We start from the raw sequence: 26,689 nt of genomic DNA on the forward strand, positions 1-26,689 counted from the left end.
TGATTCTAACCTGTTTTTCAGATTCAACACAATTCAAAATTTTGGGGAGAAAACTAGTAATAGAACTATTCCAGTCAAATAAAAGAGCCAAGTATAATGTAAATATTTTATACTCCATATATTTCATGGCTGGGGGTAAATTTGAAAATCATTATTAAGATGTACCTCTGCTTCTCAAGAGTCATCTTTTCTCTCAAGAGTCTCTCTATCTACCTTCATTTTACACATAGGCTTTGTTGCCCAGCACTAAAGGGAAACATTCAAACTTCAAAACAACTTAGAAATTACACAAAGCAAATGTCTGACCCTATTCATTGCATTTTATTGTAGTGCCAAACCAAGGAAGAATTAGTAGAAAACAGAAGGACTAGTAGAGCAACACCACCATAAGGTTCTCAAAATTACATCACTAGTTAACAAATAGCAGAAAATTATATTAAAAAGCACCTCAATTCCGGGTTAAAATTTGCAAATATAATGCAGTATAGAGCTTTATAAATGCAGGACCTGTGAACTTTAAATTGCAGTATTAATATCAATTCTTTAAGCCTCACAACACCCCTGTGAGGTAGGTAGTTTTGCTTTTTGTGCCCCATTTTAAATCTAAAAGCATAATGCTACTATCACCTGCTTTATTATTTTTCTGCATATACAAGTGTATGACTATTGATACTAACTGCCTGGTTTTTCTGGTAGGTTAATGCAGTCATTTATTATAAAGCCTCAGAAACTATCCTGTAGAACTAAAGATTTTCCTTAGAAACTGATTCCTAGCCACTGGGGGACACCCTGAAGAAACACAAATGTGTGAACAAGCTCAAAATGATTTCTTTAATTATAGTTGCCATCAATGTAAAGATGATGAGTAGACAATTGTCCCTAAAGGCAATTACTAATGTTATTAATGCCAAGAGCTAAGTTCCACATAAATGCCTTTTCCCTTTTTCTAGGTAAATGAGAGATTGGCTAACGCTTAAATAGTACATGACTTTAATTCCGATCCTGAAAAATAAAATTCCTTACAAATTTGACAACCTCCACAGGACAGGGCATTTAGTACTTAGTACTGTGCTCTGCAAATATTAAGCGCTCAATAAATACAATTGTTTAAATTAGCATTCACTATTTACTTCCTTTAGTTCCCTCATTCTTTAAAATGGAAAAATAACACCAACCACCTGCATAAGATTAGGTACTGTTTACAAAGCTTGAAAAAAAAGGTAAGCAATACTGCCGTTATCTAAAACCCCTTTTAATAATTTCCATTAAATTAACCCAGGAACTTAAATTACAAAATAAAGCTAACTAGTTTAAATTCTGGTTGTCTAAGAAGGGTACGTGACTAATACACCCAAAAAAAGAATAGAGGGATGAAAGAACTAGAATATGATAATAATAACTATGGTATTTGTTAAGTGCTTACTATGCGCCAAGCACTGTTCTAAGCACTGGGGGAATACAAGGTAAGCAGGTTGTCCCACTTGAAGCTCACCGTCTTAATTCCCATTTTACATATGAGGTAACTGAGGCCTAGAGAAGTTAAGTGGCTTGCCCAAGGTCACATAGCAGACAAGTGGCAGAGCCATGATTATAAACCATGACCTCTGATTCCCAAACCCAGGATCTTTCCACTAAGCCACACTGCTTATTTCTTATTTCACAAGAAATTCAGTTTTTCCTGCTTTAAAGATATATGACTTTATCATCCATCAATGGTATTTATTGAGTGATTACTCTATGCAGAGCACTGTACTAAGTGCTTGGGAGAATACAACAGAGTTAATGGACACACTCTGTGCCCATAATGAGTTTACAGTCTAGAGGAGGAGACAGACATTAATATAAACAGTTTATAGTGTATAATTTAAAGACATGTGCATCAGTGTTATGGTGCTGGGTGTGAGGAGAATATCAAATGTCCAAAGTCACAGATCCAAGAGCAGAGATAACACAGAAGGGAAAGCGAGCCAGGGAAAAGAGGGCTTATTCAGGAAAGGCCTCTTGGAGAGACATGACCTTAATCATGATTTGAAGATGGAGAGAGTGGTGGTCTGGCATATATGGAATGGGAGGGAGTTCCAGACCAGGAGGACATGGGAAAGGGGTTGGCAGCAAAACAGACGAGACTGGAACACAATGAGTAAGCTGCCGTTAGAGGAGTAGAGTGTGTGGGCTTGTATGAAGTCCAAGGTGAGGTAGGACGGGGCAAACTGACTGAGTGCTTTTGAGTTTCTGTTTGCTGTGGAGGTGGAAGGGCAGCCACTGGAGATTCTTGAAGAGTGGGGAGACATGTCCTGAACGATTCTGTTGAAAAATGATGCATGCAGCAGAGTGAAGTATGGTCTGGAGTGGGGAGAGACAGGAGGCTGGAAAGTCAGCGAGGAGGGAGTTGCAGAAGTCTCAGAGAAGCAACGTGGCTCAGTGGAAAGAACATGGGCTTTGGAGTCAGTGGTCATGGGTTCAAATCCTGGCTCCACCAATTGTCAGCTGTGTGACTTTGGGCAAGTCACTTCAGTTCTCTGTGCCTCAGTTACCTCATCTGTAAAACGGGGATTAAGACTGTGAGCCCCCCGTGGGACAACCTGATCACCCTGTAGCCTCCCCAGCGCGTAGAACAGTGCTTTGCACATAGTGAGCCCTTAATAAATGTCATTATTATCATTATTATTATTATAAGGCAGGTTCAGATAAAATGGATCAGAGTGATGGCAGTTTGGATGGAAAGGAAAGGGGGGCTTTTAGCAATAACTTTTTAAATGACTTTATAAAGAACAGTGCTTAAATTACACACACTTTTTTTAGAAATTTTAGTCTTATATTAAAACTGAAAATGAAAACAAGAACTGGGGAAAACAGGCATTTCAGCTCCTTACTGATTTCAATATCTCAGTTTTCTGGTTTAGAACTGGGCACTAAGAAAAAGTAAGTTGCCTGTGAATCTCTTCATGCACAAGTAAAGCACAAACCATACTTTCGTACTCACTGCGATTTTATGATTCCGCATCATATTATCAAACTCTTCGTTAATTTTTTTATATTTTTCTTCCGTATGCGGAGTGAGCACATATGAAGTGTCAGGGTCTGGGCTGTCGCACCCTCTGTGTTCCTTCTTGTTCAGAGCCTAAATAATGAAGTTAATAAACAGGATCAACAAATAAAAAGTAGAGGTAAAATGAAAGTACTTACAGGGCCTCGCTTGAAAATAAAATCACTATCTTCATTTAGTTTGCTGAATCTGTCCTCCGAGAGTGGACTGTGCTCAAAGTAATCGTCAGCATCAGGGCTCTCACAACCATTAAGGCCTTTCTTTCTTAAAGTCTGAAATACAATTGGAAAATTCACACACAGATAATACTAACTTGCCATGACTTTTGTATACTTCTATTAAAGAGGGCACGGATTGAATCGACTGAACTAAACCGAGCCACTGAAATGATTTTGAATGGTTCCAAATAGGTCAGACTCAGTAACGGTCAAAACAAGGAGACACATAAAGGGCAGCAATATGGAAAAAATACACCTTTTCCTATTTAGATTGTACCAAAATACCATTGCTTTAAAGACTCCTCTAAATCTGGTTTGAGGTCTACTCTATTTGGATAACTAGCAACTTAGAGGGCCAACAAAGATGTTTAGAAACCTTAAACACTAATTTGAGCAATTAAAAAAGCAAGTGAGGTGGCTTGTAAAACATCTCATTTGGATAACAAAGAAGTGGGATAGGTTTTCCACAGATACTCCTATGCCCTGGGCAGTTAAAGGCTGCTGGAACTTTTGTTGTGTGGAAAATCCAAATAGTAAATACTACAATTTCAATGCCATCTTTGTGTTGCTTTGTTTTTAACCTGCCTCTGGCAACGCTAACTACTTGAACTACAAATGACAAACATGGTTTTGTCTACAGAGCATGAGCGCTTATTCCATGGTAGGTAATAGCATGGTATAATGCAGTTTACTGGAAATTGTCTATCCCTCCCCTAGACACAGTGTTTCACCACTCCACACACCCCATTTAACACACCACCATCCCGCACCCCATTTAATACATCACCATTCTCTCTCTCTTCCACCCCCCCCCCAAAAAAACAAGCAGCAGTAGCCGAGTATGTGTAAAGAGAAAACAGCTTTTCCCACAAAGCCTGGGGGTACTGAGCCTGGCATTCCCTAATCACCTTCTCTGCCACTGCTGCTTCCTTCTTCTTGCTAGTTTTTCCAAAGTTCCTGTCATTTGCATCCACGGTTTTAATACCCTACAGTACCCTGAAATAGCTCTGGGGATAGTAGAAACCATGTTGAAGAGGAGAATCCTTTATGAGACAATAGAGGAAACTTGAGTGTTGGGTGTCCCAGGACAATTTCAAGTACTCTAAAAAGATGGTAAGTGGGAGGGCATGTCCCATTTCTAGCACAAAATAATTTTCTTCTACCACAAAGCCAGAACACAATGTAGCCTTTCCTTTCCATCTCTACCCCTATAAAAGAACTTTACATTTTGATCAAAAGTTCCTATTTACTACCTCTCTATTAATGCCACTAATAAGAAATTCCATATCTTAACTTTAAAGTCATTTTTCATTGCATGACATAAATACTACACTAAATGCTTGCAACTAAATGGATTTTAAATGCTACTGCTGATTGGCAGTTCCTTTCAGTTATGTCTTAAACTTAGTCATCCTAAGCCTTTGTTTTTCATGGATGGCATGGTGTGGTGGAGAGTCAAGGAGGACAGAGTGGTAGCAAAGAAAAATGTCTTCTTCAGTGGTTTAACTTAGTCAACTAGTTTGCTGGAACACTTCCTGTTTACTCAAAAATAAGCTCATCTCAGCATTTCACCACCTTGAAGGACTAATACTTAGTGGCCTGTCAGATTTAGATTACAAAGCAAGAAAATTAAGGGACCGTATTTTAAAATTAAGTTACAGATTCCAGTCATAAGCCTTCCTTTTTCCCACAACGGGAAAATATCAAGCAGTTCATTAGCTAGCTTGCCGAATTTGCTTCATCAGTGCTTAAACTACTGGGCAAAAGTTAAGTGCAGTTTGGTAGAGTAAAGAACTGCTGTACAATTTTAAACTCTAATTTGATGGTTTACAATTAAAGAATCCAGCTCACATTTAACAATCCTTTGAGCTTGGATTAAAATGTGAGGGTGGAAGATAGGCAGAATGTGAACAATTTGCTATACTACAGGCAAAGGTTTTTACAGTTTCTGCATTTCATTCCTAATGGTATAGCATCCTTAACAAAATGTGATTGTGCTGTATCAAATAACTCAAAGATCATGGGTCATCAGTAGAAGAGCTATAATTCCTTCTCAAATTACTTGGCAAGCAAATGCGTCCTACACACAGTGCCTGGAACACCCACTAAAATGTAATCACTGAGATCAGCACATGGCAAAGGCTACACCTGTTTCCTCAACACCTGTCATGGTACTAAGCTCCTTTGAGCTAACCAATCAGGTGGACATTTTATTTGGACTTGGCCATACATGGGCCTGTTGTTTAGGACCTGAAGGTCGGGGGTGTTATCCTTCCTCCCCAACCCTTCTCAGCCAGTTCAGCCTGCCAGCCCTCTGCACATTGATATCAGCAGGGAAAATATTAACACTCTCTATACTGGATCACGTTTAACCCAAACCTACACAAAGCAGGAAAAGAACAGAAGTAGCAAGCACCCTCATATGTTTCTGACACACGGAGCTATTTCGCCATTTTAAAAGTTTAATCCAAAAGATATTTCTGAACAAAATAGAAAATATATTTGATACTTCTATCTCTATCTAAAGCAGTGACCTTCTGATTCAATTTTTGCTTTTGTCCAAAAGGTTAGGCCAGTATTTTAATTCTATCTTCAAGTAAGTCATTCTTTGGCTATATAAATTCCATTATTGCTGTTTTTCAAAACACTACTTGATGGAACCAAATTTAACAGGGGTAAAGGAACATCAAGTGCCTAGAAGGAAAAGAGCTTGCTAAAGAATCACTAGGGTGTGATTTCCTTTAAGTGAATTTTAAAGCATAAAACAAAATAAATTACAGCCCTTATTAAAAAGAAAACCTCCAACTACTTTTGTTCTGATAACAACAGGGTTAATCCTGTTTTGACTCAGGAGGAAAGAAAATGCCTCAGTATCTCCAGTTTAAGTTTCTGGAAACCTTCACTCCAGATGGGGTTCCTGTCATTTTGAGAGAACCTAAGCAGGATGGTACATTATTAGAGATAAGTTAATGTCCTAGCTTCGATATCCAACAGTGTTTCCCCTTATCATCAAAACACGAGCTGTTGCTTTGAGGACTTAACTACCATAAAAAGACTTTTTCTGTCTCCTTTATCAGAGCCCAATAGCACAATAGTAAAAAGTTTCTCCTGTGTGTCTAGTACTAACCAGTGGAATGCTGTAATCTGTTAACAAGGCCAGGCGAGGCCCATGGGAGACACGCCAGATTCGGTTTTCTCACAGGCTACAAAGTTAGACATGATAACAAGCTCTTGTTCAATGAAGGGAAAACACATAGAAAGGTCACAACCACTTAGAATATTCTATGTTTATGCAGGGGAAAAAAAATTCCAAGTGCTAATTCCAGCCCACATGTTCCTTATGGCTAAGACTTCTTTTATTTGGATTTGAAGTAAATACGGTTTCTAAAAACTATTCCTGCTTTAAGCATATACTTCTTAAGCATATACAATGGGAAATCCTCAGGACAGGACAATGGACGCCTGACTGCAAAGGGAAAAGCAACCATCTTATGCCTGCTTCCGGCAGAGAACCGCTTCCAGGGCTGCAGCTGCCTGCACCACTGCACAAACACACTACTCTTCCCGTTACATTAGGAAAATGACAATTTGAGCCCAGTGTCAGTAGCTGCTGTAGGCTAAATTGATAAGAAGTCATTTTGCCAACTCCCATGGTCCCAAGTAGGGGAAGCAGCGTGGTTCAGTGTAAAGAGTACGGGCTTTGGAGCCAGAGGTCATGGGTTCAAATCCCAGCTCTGCCAACTTCAGCTGTGTGACTTTGGGCAAGTCACTTAACTTCTCTGTGCCTCAGTTACCTCATCTGTAAAATGGGGATTAAGACTGTGAGCCCCCTTTGGGGCAACCTGACCACCCTGTAACCTCCCCAGCGCTTAGAACAGTGCTTTGCACATAGTAAGTGCTTAACAAATGCCATTATTATTATTATTACTGCACATTGATGCCAAGAAACCGCATGACACCCTCACATTACGCTAGCAGGAGAAAGAGCCTCACATTCACCCCTGCTCTTCAACGCCTAAATAGGCAATCCAATGCACATTTAAGACAGTTTGTTTTCCCCCTGCGAAAGAGCCACAATCAGGCTCCTTAGGACTAAAACTTATAACTGAAGTTCTGGCAAACTTGGAAAAAAATCTTCAAATATGCCAAAAATCTTAGCTTTCACTAGCCTGTCCCATTTGTATTGATTTATTTCTCCATTTTTTTGTAAATTTTAATTGCATTATGAAACACCCATTGCAAATTCCTAAAGGGACCTGCTTCTTTGGTGAGCAGTTAAGTCATTAATCAATCCAAACTGACTTGACACAACCTGTTCTCATGCTAATAGAGTCCCAACGTGTTTTCTTCGATTAATATTTCACTTGGTAGGCTTATCTGCATAAAATATTGTAAAATCAGAGTCTTGAAAATTCAACTGAGAAATTTTTCTGAAAGACAGAGCTAAGAGAAAAAGAAAATGAAAAAGTGAGAAAGTAGGAAGCAAGCTTTTTGCTCTCTTGTCACAGAGGTGAGTCTGTCCCCCAAGAGCACCACTCCCCCAACTCCCCTAAACCAAGGAAAGAATAAAATAGCCACCCCCAGGATCCAGTTTCCTATCTTTGCAGTGCAGCTTGCAGGGCTAGCTGGAGATGGGGAGCGTTGGCTTCAGGGCAGCATGTGGAAAGGACAATGGTATGTCTTCTGACCTCCCAAGATGGCACCCACACTAGAGAATGCATCAAGAAGGCAGTCGTACATGCTTAGGGCCCCTACTGCTCCTTCCTCCTTCTGCCACATAGCAGGAGTCCTGTTTAGTTTGCTATATTTCAGGATCTACTGCTTCTCCACCCTCCCAAATGATTTCCCCTACAGTCTATCAAAATAAAGGAATCTGGCTTTTTCTTACTAGTTGAAGCATGGAGGAGATGAGGGGCAGCCGGTATGTTGCAGGGTGGGGAGGCTCACCTGCCCTTGTCCCAGAGGAGGGATGGTGGCCAGTCTGCAGAATTCCGGGGTTCCAAGGACACAAACACTGGTAATCACAGGGCAGGACAGGATCCTGATTCTGTGTCAGGGGGTAGCAGCTTAGGGACTCTTGCAGTAGCAGCAAGAGCAAAATAAGAGCCTCTACACAGTGACGACAGCAAGGAACAAGACTGGTGGATCCCACCCACCCTTGAAGTAGTATGGACTGTGATGATTCTAATTAATGGGGGGGGGGGGGGGGGTGCAACTCTTTTGGGTCTCCACAGTTGCCTGTCCACCAGTTTTTCAACCCATTCTTGTCCTCGAACAGGCCGTCTGCCTATTATGAGTCTTGGGGAATGAGCAGCCCAGGCGTGGTGCCTCCTCTCGACTGTAAGCCTGTGGGCAGGGAATGTATCTGTTATACTGTACTCCCCCAGCGCTTAGTACAGTGCTCTGCATGCAATAAGCACTCAAAACATACAACTGACTGATTGATTGTTCATTGGGGCAGCTTGGGGCTACTGGCCCAAAGTCACTGCAGCAGTGCCTGGGGGCTTGTACACATCGCTCCTGCTGCCCACTGCATAAAAAAGGCCTCTGCACAGTTTCCGTGTCTTTTAACATCAACTGGCCCAGGACCTTACTGAGCAACCTCATTGCTACCTCTGCCATGACACCAACTCCAGCCCAGCAGTCATCTGGAAAATGTTACGGCACAGATCAGGACAGGGCACTAAAGACTTTCACCTAAGGGTGATGGACAGTCCAAGGATGGCCCTGGTAGTGGGGTTCCCAATGGATGGAGGAAGACCAGGCTTATGCTTGAAGGAATTAATAGGATTTGCAAATTTTCCAACTTTGCCTGCTTTGGGCTAGGGGGTCTATAAACCGTGTGTGCTAACTGAGTTTCCTTAGGGAAAGCAGAGAATTGAGCATTGGTCAAGAACCATTTAAAAATGATAAACGCACCAATACAGAGTTCCCATGAGTAATTTCAGTTTCTGTGGTAGAGTCCTAGTACTTTATGATTTTCATGCTTTTGGCTTCAAAAAATTATGATTTTCTTTTGAAAATTAGTTTTTCCACATTACTGTCACTTCTACAGTAAACTGTCTATCGGAGAAAATGGAGGGCTACCTTTGGGAAATATTACCTTTAGTCTTCACTTTTGGTAAAGTTCACTAACACTGAAGTAAAACCAAGCTAGCTTAGTTGCTGTGGCAATAAGAATAGTGGGGGATGAGAAAAACACTAATAACTGTAGGTCAGTAGTTTCAGAAACTTGAGTGTTTTGAAAAACAGAGTAAAACATTTTTATGAGTTTGCTTTTAAGGTTTGAATACACCTCATAATGATTCAATCAACATTTTAATACAATGACCTCTTTGTGTATCCAATGTTATGAAAACAGGTAGTAGTAACACTGGGTACAAAAGAAAGGTAAACAGATTCATGCTGAGTCTGTAGTTATGAGTTACTTGATCAATTTTCATTTTAGAAGAGGCTTTTTCTTCAAGAGAGGTACTTTATAGAAATATGCCTGAAGGTGGTACGTAATTCCTATGAGTATATAAATGCTATGTAGGCACATGTACTAATTAGCCTCTACAAAAATGACCCCAAACGTATTTGAAAATTTAAGTACAGACATATCCTGCTTTGTGAAAATGTGGCTGCTTCACGGACATGTAAACTGAGGACTACATTTTCCCATAGAGTTATACGGTTTAAATTAGGAACTGTTGTGGAACCTCTGGAAAAAAATAAATTGAAATTCCTTTTTGAGCAACATACTGCGATACTCAACATCACCAAACTATTGTCTAATCTTTGTTAGAGTAATTCACGGCACATCACAAAGTCTAAAAGGAAATCTCCCTCAAAATCATTGACAGCTAAGCATAAAGCATAAAACATGAATAATAAAACATAACTCATAAAGCATGCCCTAAAATGACACAGTTGACCAACATCTAACAACCCAGTTTCTCTCTCTTTCTCTGTGCTACCCAGCAAATTGCTTGCTCAGGATGTGTCCAGAGCAGGTAAGCGCTGCCGGCCTCAGCCACCTCCTCTCTGACCCTCCCAGCTCCTGCCTCCAATTTCCGATTATTCCGGGTCACTTTTCAGCAGGTTCCTTTGCCCCTCAACATTACTTGCTTTGTGTTAAACTGTGCTATGTGGTACTTTTTTTTTTGCTGCTGTTCTTTCTTTCACTTTTAATTCTATTTGTGGCTTCAGCTGCAGCAACTGCCACAACCATCCCCACCTACTGTTTTCCATTTGCTTGCTTTGCAGCCGATTTTCCTCATGCGGCCGGGGCGGATGGAGATGGCAATGGATTGGGTTAAGATGGGGAAGGAGGCAACAGGCTGCTGCTGCTTCCCATTCCTTCCCAAGCCACGGTCGGGACCAGGAAGCAGGGCCACACGTCAAACTGTGGTATGCAGTGGGGCCATGGAAATACGAAGTGGCAGCAGTTTCCAAGGCGGCTATTAAGGTGAAATTAATGGTAAGAGAAGGAAACAAAAAGACTGTGCCATTACAGCTCAGTTACACACAAAGCAGGACTTGGGAGGGATATTGGGGCAGATAAGTGAGCCCCCCAGGGGACAAGGATCACATCTAATTCCCATCAATCAATCCATCAATGGTATTTACTGAGCACTTACTATGTGCACAGCACTGTACTAAGCACTTGGAGAGTACAGCACAACAGAGTTAGCAGACACATTCCCTACCCACAACAATCCCATCTATGTATTCTCTCCCAGTGCTTTGTATAGGGGGCTCTAATGCAGAGGACTTTTAATCATTTTTTCAATACCAGATGATAGAATGCAGAGAGCTAGCCCTCTCTTTCATTCTCCTAACCTTTTGACACAGTGACTGCAGTAGTCAAGAGGCGATGGGGAAAGAAAAATTAGCACTGAGGTAATGGGTGAAATGGTGATGCATGGACAACACAAATTTCAAGATGTTACTTGTTAAGGACACTCATGGAGGAAGATTCTCTAGTCTGTAAACTCACTGTAGGCAAGGAATGTGTCTGTTATACTGTTATATCGCACTCTCCAAAACTCTTAGCAGTGTTCTGCATGTAATAAATGCTCAATAAAAATAATTGCTTGATAGAAAGTTATAGAACTAAGATTTTATAAAAGTACTAAATAATTAAATAACCCAGTGACACACATAAATACTCCATGTGGCTGATTTTTAGAAGCTCTCTAATCCTCCATAGACTGTTGTCTATTTGGTAGGGAGCGGAAAGATGGAGTACTTATAGATACTATACGTTTCATTCATAAGGAATGTATTAATATCAGCAATGTGTTACGTGCAAAACCTCAGAAACTAGATTGGAGTAGGTGCCTAAGTAGGTGACTTACTGTTTTGAAAAGCTCTAAGTGAATTTCATATGAAAAGATGTCACGCAAGGTATGTTTTACATGTTAAAGGAGAAAAACAAGGGAAGTGCCAGAGCAAGCTTCCTCAGGCATTTATCTCAATTGCTTCAACCCTGCTTCAAACAACACCAAGACTTTGTTTTAATAGTATTTTTTTACGCACTTATACGTCAGGCATCACACTAAGTGCTGGGAGTAGATACAAGATAATAGGTGGGACACAGTCCATGTTCCATAAGGGGCTCACAGTCTTAATCCCCATTTCACAGAGAAGTAACTGAGGCTCAGAGAGGTTAAGTGACTTGCTCACGGTCCCACAGCAGACAAGTGGAGGAACCGAAACAATAACCCAGGTCCTCTGAAAACCCAGGCCTGTGATCTTTCCACTAGGCTATGTTAAATAAATATCTGTGGCTCATACAACCTCAAGTACCAGCTGTTAAAGGAGGAAAGATCTTCAAGGAGGTTTGTCTTTTTTTTTAATTTAGTGAGATATTATTCTGCAATTGGGTATTGCCAACATTTCTTCGAAGAGGCATGAAAACTGGATGTGCCCTCATGATATAGAAGACAAGCAGCATGGCTTAGTGGATAGAGCATGGGCCTAGGAGTCAGAAGGACCTGGGTTCTGGTCCCAGCTCTGCCACGTGTCTGCTGGCTGACCATGGGCAAGTCAGTTAACTTCCCTGGGCCTCAATTATCTCAATCTGTAAAAAATGGGGATTAAGAGAGTGAGCCCTAGGTGGGACAGGTGCTATGTCCAACCTGATTACCTTGTATCTCCTTCAGTGCTTAGAACAGTGCTTGGCACATAATAAGTGGTTAACAAGTACCAAAATTATTATATAGAACTTCCTGCTGCTGGAGGACCTCTTTCCAGAAGACAAATCTGCAGGAACTTTCAGAGCAGCACAATTCTACAACTCAATCTACATTTCTACCAGATTACAGTCCAAAATGTTTGCTGTACTCCCAGACCTGTAACATGGATATTGAGTTCAGTTCACTAATTATGGATTGATGCATTTCAACCTAATGTACAGACATTACAGTCAATATCTTTCAGCTTCTAAAAAAAATAATCTAGTTTTGCTCTGAACCACCAACCTTCAGGTGAAAAATCCCACCACCTAACCCTCAAACTCATAAAATCCTCCTAAGGAACATCTGGTAATCTTTCCAAATGATTCTGTCCTTGATAACTCCAGCCCTAAAATTCCTCATTCGTTTTCTGTGAAAGTCTGTTTCTAACCACAAACCTCAATAACAAACTCTTATTAGGCTCAGCAAATCTACAACTTGTCACCTAGGTCCCACGCGAAGAAGCTCCTGTGGTCACGACTTATGAAGAAGAAACTGGCTCTGAGCCCAGTGGTGATCAAATTTCCCATGATCGTATTTCAATCTTCAAAATGAAGAAAAGGCTTTTTGGGGGGAGGTGGGGAGAAAGAAGGAAACAGGAAACAGGATGGGCAGGAGTACTTTTTTGAAAGTTTAGTATTACCAGAATGGTTTTGATGTGACTTAATAGGCTCTAAAACTTTAAAATCAATAACAATTATTGATTATTCAGAATCAACTCTTATTAGAATGGCTACACCCAATTCCCCAAATACTGGGAATTGTAAAAATCTAATACAGAAAACAGGTGGCCTCTAACATTCCGAAAATCAATTACGGCACACTAATGACCTCCATACCCTTTCTGGGACATACATCCTCTACCACCCATCCTGGGGTGTTTCCCCATTTCTTCTCTGAGAGCTAACAATGAGTTTGTCCGTGAACCTCCTTTTATCATTTCCTTCGAGGGACTTTCTTCTATTGGCTATCCTGCCAATATTTGACGTGTTGGCTGTACCACTTAGAATCCAGGGGACTCATTCAATTGGATTTACAGAGTGCTTAGTGTGTGAAGAGCTTGGGAGAGAACAATAGAGTTGGCAGACGTGATACCTGTCCCCAAGGAGCTTGCAGTCTAGAATTGATGAATTCTCAATCCCCAGGTTCTGACAAACCCCACTCCTTAGTCCCCTAATGCTAAAAATAAGGAGACATGCCTCCATAACCATAACCAGAAAGCTGGTTATCTAAAGATCCAGAGGAATTTAAGAGTAAGGTTGAATTGGAGAAGCAGATTTTTTTTTCAATAAATATTTGTTAGGCTCTTTCTATGTGCCAAACATTGTACTAAGCACTGGGGATACAAGGTAATCAGGTCCCCCACGGGCCACATAGGCTAAATAGAAGGGAGAACAGGTATCAAATCCCCATTATCCAGATGACAGAACTGAGATGCAGAGAAAGGAAATGACTTGCCCAAGGTCACACAGCAGGTAAGTGGCAGAGCTGGCACTAGAACCGAGGTCCTCTGACTTCCAGGCCTGTGCTCTTTCTCCACTTGGCCATGCTGCTTCAGTTGGGTGAGATTCACATCTAGGTTTTAGCTCCAGATGTGGTATAAAAAGAATGCAGAAGAATTGGCATGGATAGTGGACAGGGCATGGGCCTGGCAGTTGGAAGGACCTGGATTATAATTCCAGCTCCATTACTTGTCTGCTGTGTGATCTTGGGCAAGCCACACCACTTTTCCATGCCTCAGTTACCTCATCTGTAAAATGGGGATTAAGACTGTGAGCACCATGTGGGATATGGGCTGTGTCCAACCTGATTAGCTTGTATCTACCCCAGCGCTTAGTACAGTGCCTGGGACATAGTTAGCGCTCAACAAATACCGCTGAAATACAAAAAACAAAAGGGAAAAGCCAGTCACAATCAGGGGGCAGTGTAAATCAATTTCCTTGAACCGTCTCAATGAATTTACACTTCATTTTGACTCTATGTTTGAATGCATTACAAAATTTTGAAACAGAAAAAGAATGAGATGAAGAGATAGATTTAAGAAACATGAGGGAAGGGAAAGATTTTGGACAGGCTAAGTACTTAGAGTGGATGTGATAAAGAAAATGGAGAGGCATTGGGAAAAGCAAAGAACATAATAGTGGATTTTGAGACAGGTATGCTGGGTATGTGAAAATTTTAACAGAAAGGTCACTAAAATATTTGGCCAGAAAGAAGCTGAATACAATCTTAATAGTACATGTTACCCCATGATGATATTCAGCAGAGAGACTCTACGTTCTTGGGCAATTTGGACTTCTGTAGCTGGTTGGCTAGACGACATGGCAATTGTCAGGACAACTAAAATGCACACTTGAAATTCAGGAGCTTTAAAAAATGCATTTAAATGTATTGTATGTTTACTATAGAGGGAAAAACATCAAATAAACTCTGAAATGAGGTTTTATTATACCAGGGTGCTAAGGATATCAGTTGTCTTGCAGGTCTTATAAAACAAAATAACGTAGAACTAAAAATGCAACTGGGTTTTTCACAAAGCAACCAGTAAATTTAGTTTCCATTAGGTAGCTATAAGTTTCCTCCAAGACAGAGAAAGAAATCATCAAGAAAAGGAAAATCATAGCATATATAAAATGTTGCAAAAACTCCTAATGGCCAAGATTTTCTACACCGCATTTTAAATGTGTTTCAGACACTAAAGTATCTATTTTTGCCCAGAAATATTTCCCATAAATTAGAAAGGCCCGAGTCACCAATTTTTCAACTATGATATTTACACATATAATTGCCCTACTTTTTTGCATAATTTTTGCAACCCCAAAAATGCAGTGGGGCTATGGCTTGTGTACTGAAATCTACCAATAAGGGGGAAATGGAGGGGGAAAAATAAGAGGAGATGGAAGAAAAAAAAACAAAGAGAAAAGGTAAAAGGGCACGTGAAACTGGATCTCTTTACTTCTACTGCAAACTTTCAAGTGCTGCATAAAATAGACACTTAGTGAATTAAGGTAACCCTCTCCTCCTTTTTACACCCGAGAGTTCACCTGTCTCTACCAGCCTGAATCTGCAACATTAAGTAACTTGTGACCCTTTCCTTCTTTTCTAATGGTAGCAACTTGTGACACTTTCCATCTTTTCTAATGGTATTTACTAAGTGCAGGCACTGTACGAATCGTTAGGGTAGATACAAGATAATCTGGTTTGACTCAGTCTTTATCCCATACGGGGCTCATAGCCTTAATCCCCATTTTCCAGATGAGGTAACTGAGGCACAGAGAAGTTAAGTGACTTGCCCAAGGTCACACTGCAGACAACCGGCAGAGCTGGAATTTGAACACAGGTCCTCTGACTCCCAGGTCCATGTGCTCTTTCCACTAGACCTTGCTGCTTCTCTTCCAACTCCAGTGTTTCCTCATTTCCTGGGGCCTTTTTACTACAGGCTTCTCATCCTATTCCTCTTTCTACTCTGGTGCAAGCATACGTATTTCAAAGAAAGTCCTGCAGTATGTGCCTGCATCTACTGGATGTTCAGACCCTACTCTTCTTACCACGACATGTGCCTCTATCCCTGCTTACAAAAATAGTCTTATTTCCACCTGTTCTCCCTCCCACAAGCTGTGAGCGTGGGTGGGGGACAGGGACTGTGTCTGGCCTGATTATCTTGCACATATTTTAGTGCTTGGAGCACAGTAAGCACTTAACAAATACCACAATTATCAATATTAATATTATTTGTAGAATAAAAATATGGGGAGGGGAGTTGTGCAGTGGAAGTAACTGCATGAGTGAATATTGTAAACGTCGTATAATAGCAATTATTTTAAAGAAATCAAATCTCTTGCACTGAAGTTGCAGTTTAACTCTGATTTGTAGGTTGACTGGTTTCCACTTGTACAGATATAAAAGGTCTGATAGCTGAATTGCAAATTTGATAACTACAGTGCATCTTACATTTCATTAATTTAGGTTGTTTTTGTTAATGGCGTCCTAACCAAAGGCCTAGGGGGATGAGAACAATCAATCATTCGATGGAATGTATTTAGTACTTACTTTATGCACAGCACTGTATTAAGTGCTTGGGAGAGTACAATACGACAGGGTTGAAACACATGTTCCCTGCCCACAATAAGCTTATAGTCTAGATGGGGAGACAGACATTATATAAATAATTTATAATATATAACATAGATATGTACATAAATGCCATGGGGGTGAGGGCAAATACCAAATGTCCAAAGGTCACAGATCCAAGTGCATAGGTGATGCAGAAAATAGAGGGGGCCACAGAAAGGAGGGCTTTAGAGGAAAGAATAAGGAATGTTTACACAAAAAAGAAGAAAAGAAAACATACCCCATGTAATGCTAAAAGAAGAGGATGGAAAGGAACTGTCAAGAATTCATTCAGTCATGTTTATTGAGAGCTTACTGTGTGCACAGCACTGTAATAAGTGCTTGGGAGAGTACGATACAACAATAGACACATTCCCTGCCCACAACGAGATTCCAGTCTAGAGGAGACATGACAGACATTAATATAAATAAATTACAGACATGTACATAAGTGCTGTGGGACTGGAAAGAGGGAAGAACAAAGGGAGCACACCATGGTGATGCAGAAGGGAGTGGGAGAAGAAGAAAGGAGGGCTTAGTTGGGAAGGCCTCTTGGAGGAGATGTGCTTGAAATAAGTCTTTGAAGGCTGGGGGGCAGCAACTCTCTGTTGGATATGAAGAGGAAAGGGGTTCCAGGCCAGAGGCAGGATGTGGGCAAGGGGTCGGCAGTTAGATGAGATGGAGGCACAGCGAGAAGTTTAGCATTAGAGGAGTGAAGTGTGCAGGCTGGGTTGTAGTAGGAGAATAGTGAGGTGAGGTAGGAGGGGTTATGATGATTGAGTGCTTCAAAGCCAATGGTGAGGAGTTTTCATTTGATGCAAAGGTGGATGGGCAACCACTGGATTTTTTGAGAGGCACAGAGAAATTAAGTGACTCATCCAAGGTCACACAGTAGACAAGTGGTGGGGCTGGGATTAGAACCCAGGTCCTTCTGCCTCCCAGGCCCATGCTAAAGCACTTAAATACCACAAATATTATTACTATGTACTCTACTATGCTCACCCAAATACTTAAGATGTGTTTTGCAAACAGCTAACCCTGGATATAACTGATAATAATCCTCTTCAATTTCATGACAAGTTTAATGAAGATCCCTCACCAGTTTTCTGTAGGACCGTGGTCTCAAAATAGAATGAAATGAAGCAGATTGAAGTTAAGGCAGGAGAGAAATCTTGGTTAGATTCCTGAAGCTCAGACAGATAAAACACCAGAAAAGTTTAATAAGTGAGGCTGTGGACTCTCTATCCCTGGTAATTGTTAAGAAGAGAATGGATAATTATCTGTTTTCAGTGGCTAAAATCATTCTTCTGCCGGGGACTGGTTCAAATGACATCTCAAAGTCCTTCCTAGCTTATGAGCCTAAAGATTGGTTTTGAAAACCCTTGGCTTTACATTAGGATATCTAACAGATTTTTTTTTTAAACTGAACTTTTTAATATCCTGCAAGATAATTCTAAAGTCTACACAGGAGAAATGCAGGCCAGTTACTTATTCTTCAGTATGAGATAAGAAAACTCAATTTCACTAAATCAAAAATTAGATTAAAAACCCAATTGTCACAGGAAGAAACAAAGTAGCCCAACAGTTGTTCTAGATTGAAACAGACACTATAGAAATGAAAAGTATATATTGAAAAGTAATAGAATTATATTGGTTCTTTTCCTTTGATGATAATTTCCAAATGGGGTATTAATCTGTTCCAACCAATTACTTTCTGTAACTGAGTTTTGGTTCATTACATGGTAAAAAAAAAAGTTAAAGTACTTTATTGTTCACCATATACCAATACTGCTCTAGGAATACTAAAATAAAAAAAAAATCACAAATGTGCAGAAGGCTATTTTCTGAATGCCACAAAATTCATGTTCAGTGACTAAGGTAATAACATTTCATTTGTTTTACACTCTTCAATTGTGGCTCAAACTGTGTCAGTTCCTATCCATTTTTTTTCGACACGTCAAAATTACCATTGATCTGAGACCACCTAAATCTAACTTGTTTTCCATTAAATTAGTGAATCATAAAACAGACTAACTTCTGCACTACTTTACCAGGGCTCACACTCCTCTCCAAAATTAGGATGAAACTGTGCCTCAAGAACTACAATGTCCACTACACCCACATCTCCAGGGATCCTGGAAGCACAGAAGGGTTGGTCAAGTCTGAGAATCAACTTCCCTCCCCCTTGACCCAATCCTGACCCCCTGCCCAGCCTTCAAACCCGCAGGACAGGGCAGACGTGCTTATTCAGCACTCAGGATGCTGAGAATCTGCCTGTTTAGAGCAGGGAAAATTATGCCTGGAGCTATAGGGGCCGTTATTTTTGCTTTTTCAGTCAGTCCATATCATATAATAAAGTACTGGGCATCCCATCTTTATTTTGGTTTCACACAGTTTTTTCCAACAACACTTATACAACTTTTGAGATGTGGAATGAAGAAGTGATCTTGCTCAGAGGGCCCCCAGACTATCTCAAAGAATTTCACATGTCCATCCCTACAGAACGCATCTTAGTTTAGTAGTCAGTCAATCGTATTTATTGAGCACTTACTGTGTGCTGAGCAGTGTACTAAGCACTTGGGAGGATACAATAATAACAATAAATGCACACATTCCCTGCCCACAAATAGCTTTCAGTCTAGCGGGGGAGGCAGACATTAATATAAATAAATTATATTTATATTAATATATAAACATATATACACTGAGTCTGGGGCCCCAGACTGAGCCCCCTCCTCCCAAACTGAGCCCCCTCCTTCCTCTCCCTCCATCCCTACCTCCTTCCCCTCCCCACAGCACCTGTATATGTTTGTACAGATTGATTACTCTATTTTACTTGTACATATTTACTATTCTATTTATTTTATTAATATGTTTTGTTTTGTTGTCTGTCTCCCCCTTCTAGACTGTGAGCCTGCTGTTGGGTAGGGACCATCTCTATATGTTGCCAACTTGTACTTCCCAAGCGCTTAGTACAGGGCTCTGCACACAGTAAGCGCTCAATAAATATGATTGAATGAATATCCATAAATGCTGTGGGACTGGGAGGGGAGAATGGATAGAGAGAGCAAGTCAGGGTGATACAAAGGGAATGGGAGAAGAGGAAAGGAGGGCTTAGTTAGGGAAGCTTCTTGGAGGGCATGTGCCTTCAATAAGGCTTAGAAGTGGAGGAGACTAATCATCTGCCAGATATGAGGAGGTAGGGAATCCAGACCAGAGACAGGACGTGGGCGAGAAGGTCGTCAGTGAGATAGACAAGATCGAGGTACAATGAGAAGGTTAGCATTAGAGGAGCGAAGTGCGTGCGCTGCATTGTAGTAGGAGATGCCCCTACTCCCCATCGCCCCATTCCCTCCCTCTGCTCTACCCCCTTCCCTGCCCCACAGCACTTGTGTATATTTGTACATATTTATTATTCTATTTATTTTATTAATGATGTGTATATCTATAATTCTATCTATTTTGATGTTAATGATGCCTACTTGTTTTGTTGTCTGTCTCTCCCTTCTAGACTATGAGCTCATTGTTGGGTTGGGAGTGTCTCTGTTGCCAAATTGTACTTTTCAAGCGTTTAGTACACTGTTCTGCAAACAGTAAGCACTCAATAAATTCGACTGAATGAATGAATAAACGAATAAATGAAAGGAGAGTAGAGAGGTGAGGTAGGAGGGGCAAGGCATTTGAGTGCTTTAAAGCCATTGGCCACTCAACCCAATGAGACCCAACTGAGTCCTAGGGATCTGGGCACAAGCTGTCTGTGCCCCCTCCCACAACTCCCATGATCATTCCTGTAGTTTCCCCTAAGTGTGGACAATGGGAGATGGTTGTAAGAGGGGAGAGTCTGAAAACACCCCCCTGAACAAGGTGGTAGAGGTCACCCCACCCCTGGGGCTTTCCTCATGCAGTCAAGAGGCCAAGGATTTGGAATTATTTTTCTCAATTTAGAAAAATAAGGTTTTTAATTCAATGTACCCTGTTTTCTTGCCTCACATTGCTTCTTGAAAAACATTATCTAGAATAACAAAATATTATTTGCATAAAGAATTGCCCCTGCAATTTAGACTCTTTCAAATAGGAAATGACTGATGTTTACTGGAAAGAATATAAACTGAAGAAAACTGGATGGGAAAAACAGTCACTTGCACTTGGGCCATAAAAACAAGGCTGATGTCATACTTCCTATTAAAAAGAATAAGCGGAGCTTCATCTAACAGTAACCAGGTAACGGAGAGGCTTGGCTAAGTGTTCATTGAAATTCATCAAACAGGCACTGAATGAGGTTATATAAACAAATTAACTGCTCTTTTTGAGAAAAAATGATTCTAGCATTATTCTGAGGGTAAATTTCCCAGCACTATCAAAAATGAGTTCATGGAGACATGAGTTACAAAATGCTTTAATGACTACCATGGTTAAGGTTAAAGACTTAAACTGATTTTTTGAATTCTTCCCCTACTTCCTATGTTTCCTCTCTCTAGTACTTCGGGAAAAAAATATCACGAATACACAGCAATCTCCCAATACGGATCATCAGCAACAGCAATAGATCTGTATTAGGCAGTTAAGATGAGGGGGCAGAGAAGGCAAGTAGCACAGTACAGATGCCCACTGGGCCAGAGATATAAGCTGCCACCGCATGCTCTTAAACCTCACCAACGCGGCAGAGAAAAGCATCCATGGTAACTGCCCCCATCCCTCCCGGCCCCGTGGGTCCCAGCTCCTGCATATTCTGTTTGCCAAGCTGAGGATAAAAGCTGCTCCCGCATGCTGTCGGCGTCCCCTCCACTGGATAACCAGGCATACTGCCTCTCCGAGAACAGACACTGGCTCCAAAAACTGGTCTATGTAAATAAATAAGCATTGCTAAATATAGTATAACTATTAAATTTAAAGAATATGAGTATTTTTGAAGCATTCTTTTGAACTGCTATGCCAGTTAAAATAGAAAATCTAGTAACATTGCTGGTTACACTAAACTAAAATGGGAAATGAATTTGAGATGTTTTAAATTCATTCATTCAATCATATTTATTGAGCGCTTACTGTGTGCAGAGCACTGTACTAAGTGCTTGGGAAGTACAAATCAGCAACACATAGAGACGATCCCTACCCAAAAACGGGCTCTCAGTCTAGAAGGGGGAGACAGACAACAAAACATGTAGATAGGTGTCAAAACTGTCAGAATAAACAGAATTAGAGCTATATGCACATCATTAATAGAATAGTAAATATGTACGGATAGATCATTTTTACTGTAATATACAGCCTTTCAAAAAGGCTCACCTGCATTCTTTTTGGACCTTTTGTTTCCCAGCAATACAAAAACTGAGATGTGCTAGCAGATGTGCTAGCACCTTCTAGACTGTGAGCCCGCTGTTGGGTAGGGACCGTCTGTATACGTCGCCAACTTGTACTTCCCAAGCGCCCAGTACAGTGCTCTGCACACAGTAAGCGCTCAACAAATACAATTGAATGAATGAATGAATGTCATTAAACACTTCCCCTCTCTTTTGCCACACAGCTGCATCGTCCCTTCAGAGAGAATTAGAAAGACCTGGCAAAGATTTAAACAGCCCTGTGACTAGTTAATGACTTTATGATCTGGATTCCAGTTGATTCTTTATAATCCAATGTGCTTTCTCTATGGTCAGTTTCTCAATTTTAAATGATTAGAATTTATCAAAATGCTATCATTCATTTTAATCAAATTATTAAAACACGTTCAACTTAAAATAATGAAAACCACGTAGGATTATCATACTTTGGCAAAACTCAATCAGTGGCATTTACTGAGCACCTATTGTGTGTAGCGCATTATACTATATTCTTGAGAGAGTACCATGGAATCAGTCAGTACACATTAGCCCTACTCTCAAAGAGCTTACAAGCCTGCAAATAAGAACATAGAAAATGTGTAATTTTAAGAATCTCCCAGTGCGTCACTAAAAATATGAAGAAGGAAGCCAAAATTGAATTCTTTCCCAACTAGAGAAACATTCCTGACAGAAACACTGACAGGAGTTCTAAAAACATTTTTTTTTTAAGTTAGCCAACTTTCTGACACTGGAACCATTAGTGTTTAGGTCACAGAACAAGGAAATAAAATCTCTATCAAAGGCAGGTCTATGCTGAATTTTGTGGAAATACAAAGTAAATGGGTGTTAATAATGAGCTTCAATTATAAAGAAGTGATATGTGGGTTGTTGTTCCTTAGCCACACACCTCAAATGTTTAATTATGAAGGCCGAGTGCCTCTACCACTTGATGGCTACTGTAATCTTGAAACAGCAAAGTTGTGAAGGATATTATTTCATTTTTGAAAAGGCATTTTCTTTTTGAATGGAAAGAAGTAGTCCTGAGATATAGAGCTCATTTCCTCTAAGATGAATTCTTGTACCACTTTGTCTGGGGGTATACACCCACTCTAAAGACAGAAATATACTTCTACTGACACCTGCTGAGAAGGGCTGCCCTTCTCAGCATAACAACCTATGTCCTGAATAAGAATTTTAGGACAAAGAAATCCCAGGACTCTGACTTGGTTAGCTTTTGCTTCAAATACCACTCTAATACAGAGAAGTGCATGGCATTCCCTTTTTCATATGCAGCTAATATTCAAATTAAACAAGAAAATTAAATCAGAGTTCTTTGTGAGAAAGGTCTAGAGTGACGGGAAGTGTGTGCTACTTGTCTGCTGTGTGACCTTGGGCAAGTCACTTCACTCCTCTGTTCCTCAGTTTCTTTATCTGTAAAATGGGGATTAAGAGTGTGAGCCCCATGTGGGACAGGGATAAAATGCAACCTGGGTAACTTGTATCTTCCGCAGTGCTTAGAATAGTGCTTGGCACATAGTAAACTCTTAACTACTATCATCATTATTATTATTACACACACACACACACACACACACACACACAGATCAGGAATGAAAATTAAAGAAAACATTCTTACCTGTTCAGCACAGGAAGTAAGATGGTTTCTCTCTTCTCTCCTTCTACAGCCCAGCCCACACACTCTACTCCTCTACCACTAACCTCCTCACTGTGCCTTGTTCTCGCCTGTCCCGCCATTGACCCCTGGCCCATATCCTACCTCTGGCCTGGAATGCCCTCCCTCCACACATCCACCAAACTAGCTCTCTTCCTCCCTTCAAAACCCTACTGAGAGCTCACCTCCTCCAGGAGGCCTTCCCAGACTGAGACCCCCCTTTTTTCCCATCCTCACCGCCCCCTTCCCTCCCTCTGCCTTCCCTCCACTCCTTCCCCACAGCACATGTGTATTTGTACATATTATTCTATATTTTATTAATGTGTACATAGCTATAATTCTATTTATTCTGATGGCATTGACACCTGTCTACTTGTTTTGTGTTGCTGTCTGTCTCCCCTTTCTAGACTGTGAGCCCACTGTTGAATAGGGACTGTCTCTATATGTTGCCAATTTGTACTTCCCAAGTGCTTAGTACAGTGTTCTGCACATAGTAAGCATTCAATAAATACGATTGATTGAATGAATGAATGAATGGCTACTGAAGACAACACCTGTGATGTCACATACATTCTGCAGGGCATGCAGCATAACCTGATAGTTTTATGGGAGGGGGTAGATTAATGCAAAGGCAAAGAAAAAAATTGGAGAGGGGGTGCTTGGGCTAAGCATGAGGTGAGGCAGGTGGTAGGGGGCAGAAACCAGCTTCCCAGGGAAGGGCTCCTCCCTGTTGGCCAGAGATCCTTGGGAAAGGATCCTAATCCTTTCCACCTTTCCCCACCAGGCACCTGGACCTCCTCCCCACAGTGGGATGGAAGCAAAAGCCCATGCCACAGCGGCTTCTCTTTGTGTGGAGATAGAGCCGCAGTTTGGACACTCCAGGGTTGCACCCAGACACACCATTTGAACCAAGCTCTGCCTCCAGGTGACTGAGGCAGGGGTTACCGACTGTCAGCCAAGCCTGGTATGTTTCAGGATGGCTCACCCCCACCTCCCTAAGCAGGAAACTCTCCCACTGCCTCCTCCCTGGAATACTTCCCTGGCTCTTGCGCCAAGCACGCCAGGAACTAGTGCCATGAAGACAGGAGAGACGGAGAAGGGAGCGAATGGGTCACTGTTGTCTCCTTCATCCCAGACTCAGTCCGATCGTCAGGCTCGGGGATGAGGGGGTTTGGAAGTAGCGATGGGATCAGAACGTGAACAGTGGGACAGAAGACCAGGCAGTAGCTGAGGGGCCGGGCTAGAGGAGCTGTACAGCATCACCTTAGACTCCTCAGGCAGCATTTCACCTCAGAGTCCAAACCACCTCCTTCGGCGATGCTCACTTTCCATTTGTTCTTTCAGTGGGGCTGACCCTTCCCTCCTCCAAGAGCCACACAGGACTCGCTGTGGGGGTAGCATCCTTGGTCCCCACCTTGCATAGAGGTCTTCTGCCCCTGTATTTGGCATTCAGTCAGTCATTCATATTTATTGAACGCTTACTGTGAGGAGCACTGCACTAAGTGTTTGGGAGAGTATAATATAATAAACAGACACATTCCTTGCCACCACCGAGCTTACAGTCTAGAGAGACTCCTCTCCCAGATCATGTTGCCGACTTGTACTTCCCAAGCGCTTAGTACAGTGCTCTGCACACAGTAAGCGCTCAATAAATACGGTTGGTTGAATGAATGAATGAATCAACGTGAAGTCGGATGCAGTTCAGATGTGCCGGAGTGATGCTTGACACTTCCATGTAATTCATACCAGAATGTCCCTTTCCAGAATTTAATTTTATACTGGAACTGAGTTTCAGTTTACTATCACCTTTGATAGAGACCAACAACTCATGATATGATGGCGGTCAATTCAAATCAAGAATGACAGTAGCTTTCTCCTATTAACAGTTTAAGTCATTTCTACTATAACACGTATTTTCCTTATACAATTTGGATTGCACAGATAGAAGAATATGGAAGTGTATTCCATAAAACAGCTATGAGTTGACAGTGACATGTTTTTAAAGCCATGGGGTTCAGCTATTATCACTGCAAAATGAATCAATAGCAAGTATCTGAATTTCAATATTTACTAGAAACTCATTTTAAGTAATGCCAATTGATTTCTATGATATGTGATTAAACACTTCGAGTTATAATCTCATAAAGATTATATCAAGGGTTCTCTGTCTTCCACAACCTTCTTGATTTTCATCAGGTGTGATAGACACCATGTACTCCTTCAGTTGGTTTCTGGCCATCTTACCCCAACCTCATAATTCCCATTGAAACAACTGTTTACCAAATAAAATGCTTGAAAACACAGGTGTTTGGAGGAATGTCACTGGAGGAATGCCTATACTGAAAAAGTTGTGAAATCTTAGCTGTATTCCACCAGTCTGAAACATTTTAAGAAAAGTTTACATTTCATAGTTCAAAGCTTTCATGTCCTCTACCATGCTACATAAGATTTGTTCAATTTTAATAAGCTTTACTGAAGTGCCATGCCAGCTGAAAAATACCATACCATGATTCATCTTTTAGAATCAGATAGCAATTAAAGGTAAATTAGGCTGCATGTAATTAATAATTATAAAATGTGCTTTGGGGTAGGAATTTTACATTAAGAGAATATCATTACCTCAGGGTTCTCTTTTACATGGGGTTATAACTTCATAGCATCAAATTTGGAATAAGTTACACAAAAAGTGGCTCTAGGTAATTTGTACATTCTAATTCATACTTTGCCTTTACTACTGCAGAATGTGCAATATAAAGGGTTAAGCAACAGTCTGGGAGTTTGGAGGCTTTCTAATCCTAACTATGCCATTACCTGCTTTCAGGACTCAGCAATCACCCACCCTACTGGTGATTCAATTTCTTCTACCACAAAGATGGGAACAATTACACTGAACTCTCTAAGTAACAAGATGAGTGATAATTGTAACTCTCTTATAAAGCTATGAAAGACAATCACAGAAATTTAAGTTAAAGGTAAATCAATCAATCAGTTGTATTTATTGAGCCCTTACTGTGTGCAAAGCATGGTACCAAGCAGTTGGGAGAGTACAATATAACAAAGAGAGTAGACACATTCCTTAATCACAGACTATGAGCTTGTCCTTTACA

At 40.9% G+C, this 26,689-nt stretch overlaps 1 protein-coding gene across 7 annotated transcripts in view; it reads right to left on the bottom strand.

Moving 5' to 3' along the window:
* The window catches only part of MEF2A (myocyte enhancer factor 2A), a 182,730-nt gene that overhangs the window by 37,406 nt on the left and 118,635 nt on the right, over positions 1–26,689 (bottom strand). For 5 of the 7 annotated variants that reach the window (XM_038747496.1, XM_038747500.1, XM_038747495.1 and 2 more), the window contains one exon: positions 2,984–3,121. In XM_038747496.1, the coding sequence (XP_038603424.1) occupies positions 2,984–3,121 (138 nt within the window). Of the gene's footprint in view, positions 1–2,983; positions 3,122–3,186; positions 3,319–26,689 lie in introns of all 7 variants that reach the window. The other 2 variants (XM_038747501.1, XM_038747499.1) reach the window with 1 other exon arrangement.

The sequence above is a fragment of the Tachyglossus aculeatus genome, chromosome 5, assembly GCF_015852505.1.
Source record: "Tachyglossus aculeatus isolate mTacAcu1 chromosome 5, mTacAcu1.pri, whole genome shotgun sequence".
In the NCBI taxonomy this organism is placed as follows: Eukaryota; Metazoa; Chordata; class Mammalia; order Monotremata; family Tachyglossidae; genus Tachyglossus; species Tachyglossus aculeatus.